A 16,257-nucleotide genomic window follows, 5' to 3' on the forward strand; every position below is an offset into this window, starting at 1 on the left:
CAGACAGAGGGGCTTTCAAATCACTTTTTATGACAAGTGAAACGCAATCAAAGCTTGCATTAAGAGGTTCGTTAGGTGATTCTTAAGGCTTTGTGAGATCCAATTTGCATCTCGAATCCAAGAACTAACAGCACAAAACACACAGCAGGCATGCAGATTGGTCTAATTATAGGAGCCTCTGTCTTACTGAACGTCCACAGATTATTATGGTGTCTGCGCTTGACAAGAATAGCTACATAACGTATGATAATGCACAGCAACGCGAATAATATGAAAAACAAGGTCGAGCCCCGTATTCTACCAGTGACGACAGTAGGCAGTGTGATTCCAAATGCTTTGTGAATACTTAACGAGCTGCTGTGCAACGAGCGCTTGATTGGATTCATATAGCTGCTCTCTAACACTCACACAATTGCCTTTCAGGAGCTATAAAAGGGCTGCGCAAACCGAGGCAGAGAAACATTATGTTAAAAGGTGAATTTGTACATCTGTAAAAGCTGTTTGTTGACACCTGGCAGAAACAAAGCATTTGTAACCCACATTATGCCAAGATGTAGCAGAATATGGTGTAAAATGTAAATGTTATACCAGCTTAAGTGACACAAAGGACTGTATACTTTGCATTTCTCTCCATTGAGGGACATTTGCTCAAATAGTGTCATGTCTTTATGTCTTTGTAAGTCATGAATACAATTTTTTTTTCAGCAGAACACAAACAAAGACAGGTTGAATTTCCAAGGCTTTATGTTTTAAAGCTATTTTGCTGAAAACAAATTCAAATTTTGCACCAAAGTTATGTTACATTAACAATGTGAAGAGATATCAACCTCCTTAAAGGGGCCCTATTATGCTTTTTGGGTGGGGTTTCCCTCTCCTGTTGTGTGTTCTATAGGTTTTTGTGCATGTAAATGTTTTGCAAATACTAAACTCCCAAAGTTCCCTCCAGAGGGAATTTCTGGAGGCACAAAATACAGATATGAAACCTGAAAATGAGCATAATAGGGCCCCTTAACAGCTAAAAGGAATGCAGAGATGCTGTATGTGATGAATTGCTGTGGCTCCATCTCTATTAGCTACTCATTTTGGTCCATGTTTATATAGGAATCTTGATTAAAGCTGCTTCTTAGCGTCGATGTTCTTCTCATGTCTCCCCCTCTTACCGCCCTGCAGCTTCACTGTCAATGACAGTGTTCCTATAGTCAAAATAAGAAAACACTCTTCATGTAAGTGCCTTGAATAATGATCAGGAGAAATTCATGGATTTGGTTCTTTGTTTAGTTGTCATAAAACAGCTTCATTCGCCAACAATGAGCCTGAACTTACATTTTCAAGTAACCATTTGCACTTTCCAAACAAAGACACCCAAAGTGCTTTGTGACAACACATTCAAAAAGCTTTTGTACGAAATGTTTAAATGGCTTTCAATTCATTATATAACAGTTATTATAATATTGTGAGTATGACTATGTGACGTGAATGAGTGTTTTATTCTGTAACTTCATCTTATTGAGTGAAGAGAAGATACAAGGATAAGCTACTTAATAACCATAGGAGCCATTTATAACTCACAATCACATCATCTGCTGGTACTACATTTGAAAACCATGCCCCCTACATACAATATTTCACAAAGGAGGACTTTTAGTTCTTAGTTTGGCAGCTCTACTTATAAACTCACATATTTTTTTAGCAGGATATAAGTGCATTGGTTCATTGAAGCATCTTTTTCATATTAAAGAGGAACCTTCGATACTGAAGCAGACTGACTTTCTTCCTCATGCAGCACGGAGGAGAGAGGAAACAGGAGGGAAAATATTCAGTTTTAAACTGGCCTTGACAGGTCTGACTTTCTAAAGGGAGAAAAAGCACTTGCCTGATGAAATGCTGCAAGAGAGAACAGAACAGAGCGTTTGATGCTTTCTTTTATTCAAATCCATGTTTTACAAAAAGGGGACAGTTGTTTTTTCCAATTCTGGAATGGGAAGTGCTCAAGGATACTGTACCTTTTTGTACCTTGGCTTTCCGTAATGCTTTGAAATGTGCCACAGTGCCGTTACACCCCCTGTGATATACAGACCTGTCAGGAAAATCACCCAAATCAGGTCAGTTTTGCACTCAAGGCAAATGGACAACTCTGGCCCAGACAGATTTAATCAGCGTCTGATTTATAACCTCTAACCACTTAATGTTTCTGTGCCACGTTCACATCATAAACTCATTTGTTTTCCTATCAAAGAACTACAATAAATCCGTGGAAAAAAGGGAACATTTTAGATTGAAGGGGTTTTTTTTTATTCTCTGCTCTCCACACGCTCACAGAGGATAATGGCCATGAAATGGGGAGAGAGTGACAGTAAAAAGAATATTATTGTACCAAACACTGCAGTGCGATTGGCATGAAGCACGGTATTATGGGTGCACCTGTATTTTGACATGTGATAACCAGCAGTTACTTGTGCTTGAAAGAACTTAAACTGCAAAATGATCCAACAGCAGCCAATTTAAAAGGATAATGACTCACAAAGAAATTTGATTTTGTTTCATGCTTTACTTTTTATTGGACACTGTGAACCACAAAGAACAAATACAATACACACATTTTCAAATCAGACTACAGAGCATTTGTAAAGGCCAGCAGGTGCCATCAAAAGCAGTAGAAAAGCTACTGAATGGGCCGTGTGGGGAGATTGTTTTTTAAGGTCAATAATGAACTTTGAAGGTCAGCTTTTCAGCCAACATGCACAAAACGTACTTAAAATGGAAATGTGAATATTTACAGTTCCATTACAGCCAAGCAAACACATTCTGTTGATGACAAGTGATACGATTAAAAACTCCAAACAGCTTCTGAAAGGACCTTTTGAGCAGATCATTTTTTGCATCAACATGTTTACTTCATGCTGTCCTCTTACAGTAATGCCTGGTTATTTTTAGCTGCTTATTTGCTTTCTTGAGCAAGAGTTTGATGAGACAGGTGATGTTATGCTCAGTAAATATAAAGTGGAAGCCAGATAGGTTAGCTTAGCATTAAGACTTTAAACAGAAACAGCTACCAGTCTTCCTGGCTCTGTACAAAGGAAGCCAAAGTACATCCACCCTAACTAGTGTAAGGATGATAATTAAAGAGTTAACACAGAGTTATACATTACATAAGGGTTTCTTTCCAAAACAGCAGATACAACAACAAGTCATTACTACGGGAGAACATTGCTCCACGTGAAATATGATTTTATGGTATACAAATGTCCTTATGTTTGTCCCAATTCATCCAATTGTTTGAAGATCAAACAACAGTATATGATGTATTAATTACTTCAGTTACTTTTATACGTTTCTTATATACATTGCCCAATCATACCAGAAATTCTCACTTTGATAGGGGGCTTTAGAGATGCAGTTTTTGTTGCCTTTGTGCAGTGCCAGAGTAGCTATTTCTCCGGTCTTTATTTTAAGCTGAACTAAGAAGGCTATTTGATGTAGCCTAATCTATATCGAGCAAACAGATGTAAGGTGTTTAATATTATCTAACCTATTTTCAACAGTTTAGATGGCCTAACTCAGAGTAACTAAATATACTAACCCTAACCCTAAATATACTGGGGCTACCATAATGAATTGATAATATCTTGAGTTAACAACATGTCTATTTAAACAATGCTCTGTGATCACAGGGGAACTTTTTATTTGATGATCTTGTAAAATCATACATGGTACAAAAACATTTTCACTAGTGTCCTCATCAGGACCCTCTATACTAATTAACTTATGTTCTCAGTAACATACTTAATGCCTCAGATCTGGCTTATACTACTGATCCAATAATGGCACACACACACACACACACACACACACACACACACACACACACACACACACACACACACACACACACACCTGGATTCACATCAGCAACAAAGAGAAACCGGCACTAAATGAAACGACTATCCTCCAGGTCTGCAAGCTGCTCCATTGTTTGAGATTTGATCAGCTGTGACCCAAACCCACTCCATGTCCTAATGAAAAGTCCATTTGGACGACAAGCAATGTTACATCCTCTTCTCATGTGGGCTTATAAAATGAGGGTCAACACGGGGGGATTGAGGAACACTTGTCCTCCACTCTCAAATGAGATGAAAGGGACCATGGCAATCAGATTAGACATTCACAGAGGACATTAGAGGCAGGGGAGTCTCAGCAGAAAGCAAACAAAATACCCCAGTACGGACATGAAAAAAACAGTGAGGACCCTGAAAGTGAGTTTTTGCCATTAGGGATTCTCAGAGATGGCCCAAATTTGAATGTGCTGGTCAGAAATGAAGGAACAATACAATTTAAATGTCCAATAATGCTGGGGTTACACTAACTATCCTAAAGAACGGTCAGAGATCACATGATGCGTATTCTGCTCAGCGACTCAATATATCTATGGCTACTTCAGCAGTATTACACTCATGGGAAATAAACTCAGTGGCTTCATAACTGCTTCCTCTCCACCCATGGCAGTTTGTTGGAATTACTCTCCATTTTGAAGTAAGCTCATTATGGGCTGTGGCGGCAGGATGAAGCATATGTAGGGTATGAGGAGATGTATTAAATCTGGTAAATATTTGATAAACTCCTTTAAAGGGACTCGCTTATATAGGTTTGGTGCATGTTAATGGTCTGCAAAGGTTAAAGTTCCCTCCAGAGGGGTTTCTCTCCCCCCCCCCAACACTCATGCTTCAAACACATTGTGTGAGGGGCGGGACATCTCTATGTAGTTGACCAATCACAACAGAGCCGGACAGCTAACCAATCAGAGCAGAATGGGCTCTGGTTTCAGACAGACGAACCTGAAAATAAGCAGAATATGGCCCCTTTAACTCGATCTGGCATTTATTAAGTGCTTGTAGAAGACCTAAATGACATTTAAGTACAACAAAGCTTTGATGTAGGGATTACAATAGGGCATCAATGTAAAATATATGTGTGAACAGATCCAGGCGACTGCTTTAACAACACCCTACAATATTCAGACTTTACAACAACCCTAAACCATTTAACCCATTGTTTTGTTCTTCATATGTTAGATCTCAAAATGTGTTCCATTAATGAAATGAGATGCAGCACTTTTGGTCTCACTGATCCTTCACGTTTTTTATTACAGAATCTACAATGTGTCTCTGTGATGACTGAAAGGAGGGATCTATATGTGATGGAGAATATGCACTGTGCATTTCAAATCAAACAATCCTTTGTTCTGCTCACCTGTGAGAACTTTTAGTGGCTATTCATTTCTTATTTCCCTTGTAAGTTATAGATCAATGAAATCACATTTTTCCATCCCACCTTTTTGTGTGTGTTTTGTGCTAAATCGATGCACCCTCAGTGGGCCTTTGAATGGTTGATGATGCAGAAACACAATTGATCCATTAATAAAACAGTCAAGTCCAATCTATACTGAACAGGGGACGAACATTTGGCTTCACACACACACACACACACACACACACACACACACACACACACACACACACACACACACACACACACACACACACACACACACACACACACACACACACACACACACACATACACCATCCTACACACACAGAGTTTTGGCACACAATCTATTTTTTAATCTGTGGGCCAAGCAAATGCTTGAATAATACATAAAAGGTCAATGATAATAAGATGTCCTGTCGATGTACGTTTATTGAAGTAATTGCAGTTGTTCCATCTTTTCACAGAGACTATTCCCCCTCCACCTCCCTCATCGACCCCTCCATCTGTCCAGTATTTCGATCTCTCTCCCCGGTAGGGCTCAGAGGCTGAGCTCAATCCTTTTGTCTCTCGTCACAATTATATGCCACAGGGTAACAACTGTTCCAAAGATATTCAAACACCTGCAGTCAATTACTTTGAGGAATTTGGAAAGACATCACAACATAAAGTATGAAACTAAAAGTAGAAGAGGTAGTAGATGCTGTGTGTCTCTGACTTTGTTTTGTATCCAAACTACCTGCCGCTATAATTCACTTTGCGTTCTGTCTGAGAACATTCTATATTTGTCTGTATTTTGGCTAACAATTAGCAAGATGGTAATGCTTTTGAGCTACATTAGCTTATCTACCTTCAAGCTTACCTCCTAAAGAATGTACTATCTCTGTGCAGCTAACACTGGCCAAACACAATCAGTATTTTAATCATATTTATGAAGGTTCTAAGATTATATTTTCTTTCTTTTATCTGACAATAGTTAGAAAGGAAATGTGGTTTGGGGGCAAGAGATGCAACACATGTGCCTATACTTGAAATTGAGCCAAGAGCTTTTCCATGTTACATGATGTAATTATGTTGTATGATTATGCAAATGTGAGGCAATTAGCAAACCGATATGTTGAGCAAGGTAATGTTTAAGAAGATAGCTAGCCAACTTTCAAGCAGTCTAGTTCATTCCTATAAGTCTTCTGTGCTTGAATAGATACTTAACCAATTAAAATGTTAGCATTGTAAATGTCCATAACTAAATATTTGCAGTAATGAAGATTAAGACAGCATACTGTATAGATGAAAGATGTTAAATAGCTCTGAAATGCACCTCAAGATACATTTGTGTTTCTAAGAGAATTGTCACCATTTCATGTCATGCTGAAATTGTGTGAGGACAGTTGTAGTGCTTGTCCAATTTTCATGTACCATGTAAGTGCTCCTAATGTCTGAAGTATGAGACATGGACAGCATGTCTTGCTTTCCCCCTGAAAATAAAAATCTGAAGCGCAGGAGGTCTCTTCAACCTGCCGCAGAGAAAGTAAATTCTAAGAGGCTTCAGCCCTCTTAAGACACCGCATGGTGGGAGGTCCATTTTCTCTCAATCTTCCCTCTCTCCACAGGGTCTCTGTGTGTGTGTGTGTGTGTGTGTGTGTGTGTGTGTGTGTGTGTGTGTGTGTGTGTGTGTGTGTGTGTGTGTGTGTGTGTGTGTGTGTGTGTGTGTGTGTGTGTGTGTGTGTGAATGCATATGTGTGTGTTAAAGCAGGTTGAAGTCTGGGTCAGAGGCAGGTGGTAAAGTCACCTTACATTGTCAGATCCTTCCACGGAAAACCTTTTTCCATTTCTTTAAATAGACTTTTATCAGAATAATATATGAAAAACGAAATGCAACTTTTGAATTTAATCATGACTTGGTTGAAACTTGATTAATCAAAAGATGATCATTACTTAAAAACTAGAACTGCACAGACCTCTCCCAGGGCCCTTTTTCTCACAATGTAACCAAACTGAAAAATTGGATGTCTGTCTTAAATTAATGGGTTTCTTTCGGGCCATGCTCCACCGTTCTACCAAGTTTCACGGAAATCCGGCACGTTATTGTCCAGTAATCTTGCAGACAAACAGACAAACAAACAGAAAGGAAAAACCTCTTTGTTGGGGGTTAAAAACAGTTGGTTAAATTATACAGCAATGCTGATATCTTTACGCTATGTCAATGTGATCTTTAGTGAAGCAAGTTGGCTCTACAAAAACTGTTGCCAGAAGCATATTAGCACATTTAGTAACCAGAGATACTATCCAATAATAATAATTACTGGTAAAAGAACAAGAGGATCAGGAGCAGTCAGTTAGCTAAAGGTAATCTTATGTCAATGGAAAAAATAAACAAAGTTCAAGTAGGTACATAGATATACAGACATACTGTTCATGCACAGTGCAGACATGTACACAGATACATGCATATTTTCTCTTTTATGTAAAGCTATAGCATTTCAAAAATATACTGTTGACAGTCTAAAAATGAGGCTGCATCCTCACATCTAAAATAGTTGAGATTGCTTGCTGAGAAAACAGATTTTAGTGACAGCGGTATGTGAGACATCTTTACACATCCCTGAAGTGAACATTATTAACTGTGCTGTGTACTGTGTGTGATGGTGTGTGTGTGTGGGTGGAGGAAGGGGTGTCAGAATATCACAGTGTACCAAATATAGAAGTCCCTCAGCGTCTGAAGAGGCCATCAAGTGTCTCCTTTGACTCTGCCCACTCTGCTGATGAACCAGAGGCTGAGAGGAGACTTTGTTTCTTCACTGCCTGAGAGGAAACATGGCTTGAATGTAAAAAGATTGTACTGTAAACATGTTTTGTTGATATAACACTTTTCACACATTTTCACCACTCATAGGAAGTTGTTGTTCTGCGAGTGTGGGCCAATTGAGTTGCAAATGCCTCATGTTGTGGCAGTGGAGCTCCCCACAGATAGCATTTAGCTTCCACTGATCATATCAAAAATGATCAAACTGGGTCCACTCCGACTTGGTAAAATAGCTTCCCATTATATGTCCCTGTGAATTCTGGGTATTCTCTGGGTTAAGTGGCATTATAAAGTATATTCCCTGACGACTGTCCTCTACAGCTGTAGTTGTCCACTCCACTAAATCTAATGGATCGTTCTAGTGTCTCTGAATTAATTGGGTTATCCTTTCGGCCTATAATTGAGCTGTTTTGCTTCCCTCCACCGCACTCATCACTATCTTTGTTTTCCCATTTTTTCTGAAAAGTACCCCCTAGTTTTGTGTGCTTTTACTTCCTGTCTCGGTGTTTCCCTCCTGTTTGATTACCTGATTATGTTCACCTGGTGCTCCTGTGTTTTTCCTCCCTCCCCACCTGTGTCTTGTCTGTGATTGCTGTTGCTGGTATTCAAGATCTGTTCATCTTTCAGTTGTTGTCAGATCGAAGTTGAATGTGTTCACTATAGGGAGAGAGTTTTGTCTGTCTGTTGGGTCTTGTAGCCTTAAAATAAAGGTATTTTTGGTTAAAACCTGCACCTTTCCTGCATTTGGGTCCTGCCTGCTCGCTCCCCCTTACACTGAAGGCTGCATTTCAGCACTATCACCTTTCGTAAATATTGAACTAAAGCACTTAATAAAAGACGAATAGCAAAGAGAAACATAACCTTAGCATAGTCCAAGAGGTATAGGTTGACTCAATCACTCACCTCTCAAGAAACAACTGGTATAACAAGACAGGACAGCCGGGGGCTAGTCAGTTAGCATGCTAATTTCAGTAGATATCTCTCCAACACAATTCAGAGACCTCTTTGAACTTAGAATTCACAATCTGTTGACATTGTTGATTCATGTTTTGAATAAGTGTCACACAGAGTCATTGACGGTATAACATGCATATGAGGAGCATAACAATTCTTGTATATCAATGACGCTCATAGCCAACGTAGATGTTTATATCCGTTCCTAGCAGTGCCATGTGGTGCATTGGGGTATGAAGGTTGGACCTTTGTGCACAGGGCCCGAGGGCGGTGGACTGTAGCTCTTTTTCAGAGTTTGATTTATAATTGAAAGCTGTGTTTACATCAGCTCTCCAGCCTCCGTAGCACAGAGAGCAGTTCAAAGCTTGATGAAGGAGGAACCCCAAAATTGAACCCATTAAAGAAGGAATTTTTTAGGGGAAATTGGAGAAAGGGGCAAAGGTTGGGGTGGTCATAGAGCTTGGTGTTTACATTTGATTGTACATCATTGTGTACACTGGTGGCACTCTAAAGGAGGGCAAGGACATGTTAAATGATGTCTGACAGCTGAGAGATTGACCACGTCCTGCTCTGGTGTTGTGGGAAGCTTTGGCTGGTGCTGAAAGCTAATGAGCAATCACTACAGGCGGTCTACTTTATGTAATTTCAAACACAGACTTGCTATTTGGGGACATTCTGTGTACAGCGAATAGGAATTGTTATTCTGGTATTGTCTCTAAATGCCTGCCAGGATCATTGAGTCATCTCTGTGCATTTGTAGGAAGGAAATACAGACAAATATGTTAAAAAAAACATGAAAAACAGCATGAGACATTAAAACTAACTCAGATTGCATGCGGCCAAAAATCCTCCAGCTTTTCTTTTCACTTATGCAAATCAGATTCAAACAAGTTGAGTCAAATTACTGTGATTTACACCATGTTGTTTGTCTTTGTTAAATTGGAATATCAAATGCATAAATTAGAAACAAGAATACTGATTCAGAAACTTTCATTTAATAGCTACATAGAAAACAAAGTTGCCATGAATCTTTATTTTTATCATTGTTCCAAAACAAAAACTGCTTTTAGTGGATTAAAACAAATGCACCGGCAGTATGTTGCTTTTTTCTCAGTGAAAAGCTCCAGATTGCTAATTAGCGATAATAATATTCAGTAGCTTGACTTTCATGAGTGGGCGACACCTTTTTCCAAATGGCACACGTCTTAATTTAGAATGAAAGTTGTATTATGAAACTGATTATGAGACGAGCTTTGCTTACAAATCAGTTGGAGGTTTATGCTTTATTGCCCCTCGGTCTGGCCGTGATGCCCCGAAAATAATTGTACGTCCTACGGCCACCATGGCCGTTGTGCCCTGTTACTGTTAACATGTCGAAGTTGCTTTAAAAGTGTCAGAGCGGTAGTCTGGGCTCTGAACTGCATTAGTCCTTGTAGCTTGGATTGGTTGCGCGCACCTCACGTGTCATACGTCGCATCATTCAATCGTCATTGCAGCGTCTCACTATAAGAGTACAAGGAGGCCTCGTGTCTTTTTTAGTCCGTGAGTTTATTCACTTCTGAGACAGGTTACTGTCGTCCGGAACCACGCCAAAACAACACAGAAGTATGTTAATTATCACTCGCACACATACCGTTAGCTCTCCCATAGCATTCCCCGGTCTCTCTCTGACTCTAGGAACCTCCCTTCTCCTCACCCAGTGGCGTTTTTATATGAACAAAACTGGTGGGGCACGAACAACTTAGATATATAAAGGCTTTTTGTACCTTAATACATGGAGTAAAGAGCGCTATCACAAAGCAAAACTTAACAACCGTGATGCCTCAGCATGAAAACATCAGACTGTAGGAAAACACGGGCACTCGTCACCGTGGTTACGATAGCAATCGATCCATCGATACATAAACTATACTTCCGCTCACCAAAGCTCCAGTAGATGGTCAACTTCTTGCATGTTCTGTTTGTATTATTTACCCCTGGTGATGTAGTGTAAGCCCTCTCGTCTCCTCTGCATACACTTTTCGCACACACACTTACAGCCAATCAGCTCTGACTTATGAGATGACGTTTCAGTGGGGCTGCGAGCGCTTTGCTCCACTTGTGATTTATTTTGTGCCACACATATTGAATGAAAAACTACTCTATTCAATGCGCAGTGTAGTGAAAAAGTCATTTGTTTTCCATGTCATTCGTGTGTTTTTATTATCAGAAAGTTACGTTGTTTATTTGTAAGCTCCAAATCCTATTCTTCCTTAAATGGCCTTTGTGTCCTAAAAAAATGTGTTACACAAAAGGCAAACGGCTTTGCCCCTAAAATGACAAAATTCCAAGCCTGATTACCAGCAGTGGTGGAATGTGCATTTACTCAATTAGTGTACATAACTATTTAGTATTCCATTTAATGCTTCTTTATACTTCTCCCTCACTACATTTCAGAGGTAAATATCGTACTTTTTACTCCACTTCATGTAGTTTAACATATAATAATACATAATATGCTAATGTAGTATATTGCAGTACTGCACTTCTATCTAATTGTGATCCAAATTGACCAATTACCGTACTAAAATGCTCTTAAAATGTATAAAAATGAACTTATTATGACCTTAATAGGAAAAAACTGCAAAAAATATCCATTTTTCAAAATGTTGAAGTAGGAAGTACATTGATAATACTTCTGTACTTTATAGTACTCTGAAATGGGTCATTGTGCAGATTGAATACTTTGACTTTGAGTGGATTTTAATGTGAATACTTTACTTGAGTATTATTTTAAAATCAGGACTTTGACTTGTAGGGGGTTATCTTAAAACCATTGTATTTGTAGTGAAATGAAGGATCTGAGTACTTCTTCCAACCCTGTTCACCAGTTGAGGAGAAGACAACAATCCAATGCTTTCCTGTACAAATTGATCAATTTATGGGGTCATAAAGTATTCATGCAACTCATCATTTTTTTCCATCTCCATTACCTGTTTTGCTCTGTGGACACATTTACAGTGAACAGTAAAACCACATGGATTTACAAACTTTTATCCCTGGGCATGTATTGTTAAAACTCTGTGTCTAATGTATAGTATCTGATCATTTACTCCACTCCCTCCCATGTCTCTGTTTAACTGCAGTAAGCTCTCTCTAACTTTTATAGTTTTACATTCATCCCACTGCTGTGTAACAATAAAGAGTCCAGACCCACTCATAGGCTCCTGGAAATATCACATTTAATTAAATTGCCTTTTCACAGCAGTATTATTTATATAAATGCTGCAATAAATTGTCTCTAAATCATGGAATGGCTTTCCAGCTGCCATAAGAGCCTCAGCAGTGCCATTAGAGGCCAAATCACAAAACTTGTATGAGTTGTGCCCAAAGGAAGTGATTCTCCTCATTTAGTGCACGCTGTAACACTGAATCTAAGAAATTATGGCCAGTTTGTGCAGGAATGCTGATCTCTGTCAAAAGAGGAAGGGAAAGGTTTTGGATTCGGAGCAATTTTCCAAATAAATATTTATTTGTAATTGTAAATATTGACATTGGGGAATTGCACAAGAAGGAGTTTGCATTCAGACAAATCTTGAATAAATCAGGATGCAAGGTGTACATACGTGACAAATGCAAAGGGTTAAACTTCCTCATTGCATCAAAAAATATGTTTACTGGTATTTGAGTGCAGGAATATTTCCCTTCAAATTATTTTGTATCACACTCAGTTCAATACCTCAGCTTCTATTATTTTATAAAGCAGAGAGCGCCATCCAGTGGTCACCCCATGCTCTACATCTACTCGTGTTTTCTTTGTTTCTTTTGTTGTGAGGAGAAGGGACAGTGCAAGCCCTTTGTGAACGTGTTGATACAACACACAAAGAAAGTAGTGGTTTTTATCACCTATTATTAAAATAATATGTTACATTGGTTTTGTAAGCCATCTGAGGGGCTTATATTATAGAGCAACATAAATAATAAGCAATAAATAAAATAATGCTTTCCTTTTCAGCTTTAAATACTTCCAGCAATACAATCAGAATTTATCAAATTGGAATGAGTATCATTTAAAGCATGAATACTGTAAACATACCAATATTATAATACACATAGTATAAACACAGCATTTTAAATGTGTGAACCAAGGAAAAACAACAACAGTTGGACAAATTCTAGAAAATAATTTATTTTTGTACCTGTATTTCTAACTTTTTAAAGTAATATAATACATGTTAACACTGTTTGTTGATCTAGTCCACACAAACCAAAAGAACACCCTGACATCTTTACATTTTGTATCACCTATCTAACCCTGTGCTTCCCTTCTGGTAGAAGATCTCCGTCACACCCTGGCGCTCTGATTTAATGCAGTAGCAGTCGGGCCTCGCTCCGATGTGATCCAGGATTTCTGTGAGATTTCCGGCTCTTTGCTTCCTGTCGATCAGGATGATGGAGCAGCCGGAGGGGCGGAGGAGCTCCTCTCTCTCCAGAGACAGCAGGTCAGGAAGGAACTGCTGGGGGTCGTGGTCCATCAGCACCAGACTGAAGCCCTCACAGGTCCCTTTATCAAGATCAGTGAGTAAAGATGGCAAAGTCGGGATGGCCTCAGCTGAGCTAGAAGTCAACACCTGGAACTGCAAAGAATCAGGAGAGAAAAACAAGAAGAGGTTAAAGTATTGTTTCAGTAAAAGATTGGAACCTTTGCAAATGTACCATTTTGTGTCTTGGCCAAGGTATAGGCATGATATTAAAACAAACCAATAGCTATTTGATGCGAAAACATCTATCAAAAGAAAACATAAAAAGAAAACTGCAGATTCCAAATGAGATAGAATCACTTTAATTGTGTCCCTATAATAAGATCAGCTCCTGATTATTTATATGATTTCAGTATACTTAAATGCAGATTTCCACATCTCAGTATGGACGTTATGGTGAAAAATAAGTCCTGGGAACAAAGACAATAACTTCCCATACTTTTGTGTAGGATGTTTTACATGGGTAGGATGGAAGCAGACCAAGGATAGCATGTGTATAACACTAAAAAAGTCCAGCACAGACATGAATGTGGAAGCTACAAGTCTATTTTTGACCTTAAAGGAAAAGCAAGACTTGTTTCTACAATAAAAACCCTTTTTTTCTTTTACAGTTTTTTCACCAGTTGCTGAATGCGAGGCTTAAAAGAGAAATAATCATCATTTATCATACCAAGACACTTGTATTTGAATGCAGTTAACTGAAAAAGCTGATCCACCCTGTGCGTACCTGGAAGTGTTTGAATCCAGACACCAGTACGATTTCCTCCCCCAGCTCTGCAGTGAGGGGGTCCAGCTCCACTGTGATCAGCCTGCCAGCAGGGGGCAGCAGACGCAGGAGGCGGACAGAGCTGTAACCACAGTGCATTCCCAGCTCCAACACCAGGGGGGGACGGACTCTCATCACCACCTCATCCAACACCTCGCCTAACAGAGAGAACAAGGACCAGGCTTCATGATGACTTGAGGAGCCACAGATCACCGCTATAGACAAACACTGCTAAACTGTTTCACAAGGTAAAACCAAACGTATTCTAAATATAGCACAATTCAAACTGATATTGATTTGGGTGGGGCTTCTTTTAGGTGTCCTAAATATCTTACCCCTTTCCGCACCTGTACATGTTTTTCTCCTGTGCCATAACTTTTGTCTGCTTCTCCAAACTGGGCCATGCCGACTGTCAACTACTGTAGATTTTAATGCATTGAATATGGATAATTACCTCATACAACCACACTTGAAAACATCTGAACTATCCCTTTGAGTGGAGTATTGTAAATATAATGTAAAAAACGTATGACTGATAGATTTTGAAATAGATGTAGGACGATATAGAAAAACAAATGGTGACACAGTCAAGTAAATCACAGAATTCCAAGTTACAAATTGTTTTTAAAGTCATGATCTCTTAGATGTGAATAGAAATGATCTGCACTGAATTATAAAGACAATGCCTTGTAGCTTAATGCACTTGGTAATAAAGTAATTGTTTTGCATACTGACTCATGTGTGGGCTGATGCAGAGGGAGGGGTGTGTGTCGGCGTAGAGGTCATAGGTCTGCAAGACGCTGTCAGCTTTGCCATGGGTGCATCTGGAGAACACGAAGGCGTGGGTGCTCTTCACACACACTCTGCCTCGCAGCAGCCTCAAAGCCCAGGCCAGGGTTCGATGGCACAGCGCGGAAACTTTGACTCGATATCGCCTGGATACCATGAAGATGGCAGGAAGCAGGGGGGCGGAAGCAACTAGGAGCCACATTTTAAAAACTGAGGAGGCGACAGAAGGAAGCACTGAAACAATAAAATAACTATATATTATATGTTTCTATGTGGTTGTTTAAGATCGTCTGTAGTCATTTATTTGTATCTGTGTGTTTTGAAGTCGTTTTGCACCCACTTATTAATCGTGTTGAATCTTTGTTGTCATCTTTAGTCATTCGTAGTTGTTTTGTGTTCTTTTCAGTGACATTTGGCACATATTTTCATACTCTACAAAACGTGTGAGTATCAGAAATGTTTGTCTGCCACTAAGCTTATTTTCTGTAATAATACCAAATTGGTATTAAATCTATGTTTGCATTTTCTTATAATTAAGTCAACAAGAAAGTAAAAACCTAAAACTGAAAAACACTTAGCTCTGGCGCCCTCTGCAGGCATATTCTGGTAATAAATATAGGAAACTATAGGTCATGATAAAAAGAGAGACATGTTTCACTTATTATCAAATACTACAGCAAGTGCTTTATCTGAGTATATCTGCTGCTGATAAGTCGGGACTGTCCTTGATCTATGGGCATCTGCATTCAGTAATAAAAAACATGACTGAATATGAAACCTAATAAGAAGTTTGCAGTGTAGGACCATGCAGTTCTATAGTCACGTTTTTAAACATTTAGACAAAGAAAATTAACATTTTTACATGGATTTTGAACATATTATTAAGACAGAAGCAATAAATGAGTAATCATATGTGCAGTAGAGGTGTAATACTTGCCAAGCTGCCCTTTGTCCGTCCAGATTTAAGAGTGTGTCCTGTCAAACACAGATGGTGTGTGACTCCTGGAAGTCAAGAGGCTGAGCAGCATAAGGGAAACAGCCGGCTGACTGAAAAACACACCATGATTTCCTTTAGAGATGGATATTTTAGGTAAAGATCAAATGAAAGAAAACCTCTGAACTGTTTCTGGTATCCAGGAAATCAAAGCGTCAGGAATACT

General features: G+C 39.1%; 1 protein-coding gene across 4 annotated transcripts; it reads right to left on the bottom strand.

Annotated features, from left to right (window-relative positions):
- Nucleotides 1-13,170: 13,170 nt before the first annotated feature.
- LOC134859343 (transmembrane O-methyltransferase homolog) lies at nt 13,171-16,257 on the bottom strand. Of its 4 annotated transcripts, none has more exons than XM_063875768.1 (4): nt 16,035-16,257; nt 15,044-15,307; nt 14,270-14,466; nt 13,171-13,638 (listed from the first exon to the last, which is right to left on the bottom strand). In XM_063875768.1, the coding sequence occupies exons 2-4, from the start codon at nt 15,297-15,299 to the stop codon at nt 13,303-13,305; spliced, it is 789 nt and encodes a 262-aa protein (XP_063731838.1). In that variant the 5' UTR covers nt 15,300-15,307; nt 16,035-16,257; the 3' UTR covers nt 13,171-13,302. The 4 variants fall into 4 exon arrangements, with proteins under 4 accessions (XP_063731838.1, XP_063731839.1, XP_063731836.1 ...); XM_063875769.1 differs by having other exon boundaries at nt 15,044-15,331; XM_063875766.1 differs by having other exon boundaries at nt 15,044-15,331; nt 16,031-16,257.

This window comes from Eleginops maclovinus, chromosome 23 (assembly GCF_036324505.1).
Source record: "Eleginops maclovinus isolate JMC-PN-2008 ecotype Puerto Natales chromosome 23, JC_Emac_rtc_rv5, whole genome shotgun sequence".
Taxonomy (NCBI): domain Eukaryota; kingdom Metazoa; phylum Chordata; class Actinopteri; order Perciformes; family Eleginopidae; genus Eleginops; species Eleginops maclovinus.

Excerpts from the sequence above, each read along its gene's own strand:
- LOC134859343 (XM_063875766.1), bottom strand. Across the intron at positions 14,467-15,043 it reads CTGCATCAGCCCACACATGA|GCGAGGTGTTGGATGAGGTG; the intron begins GTCAGTATGCAA and ends TCTCTCTGTTAG. Across the intron at positions 13,639-14,269 it reads CTGGATTCAAACACTTCCAG|TTCCAGGTGTTGACTTCTAG; the intron begins GTACGCACAGGG and ends GATTCTTTGCAG.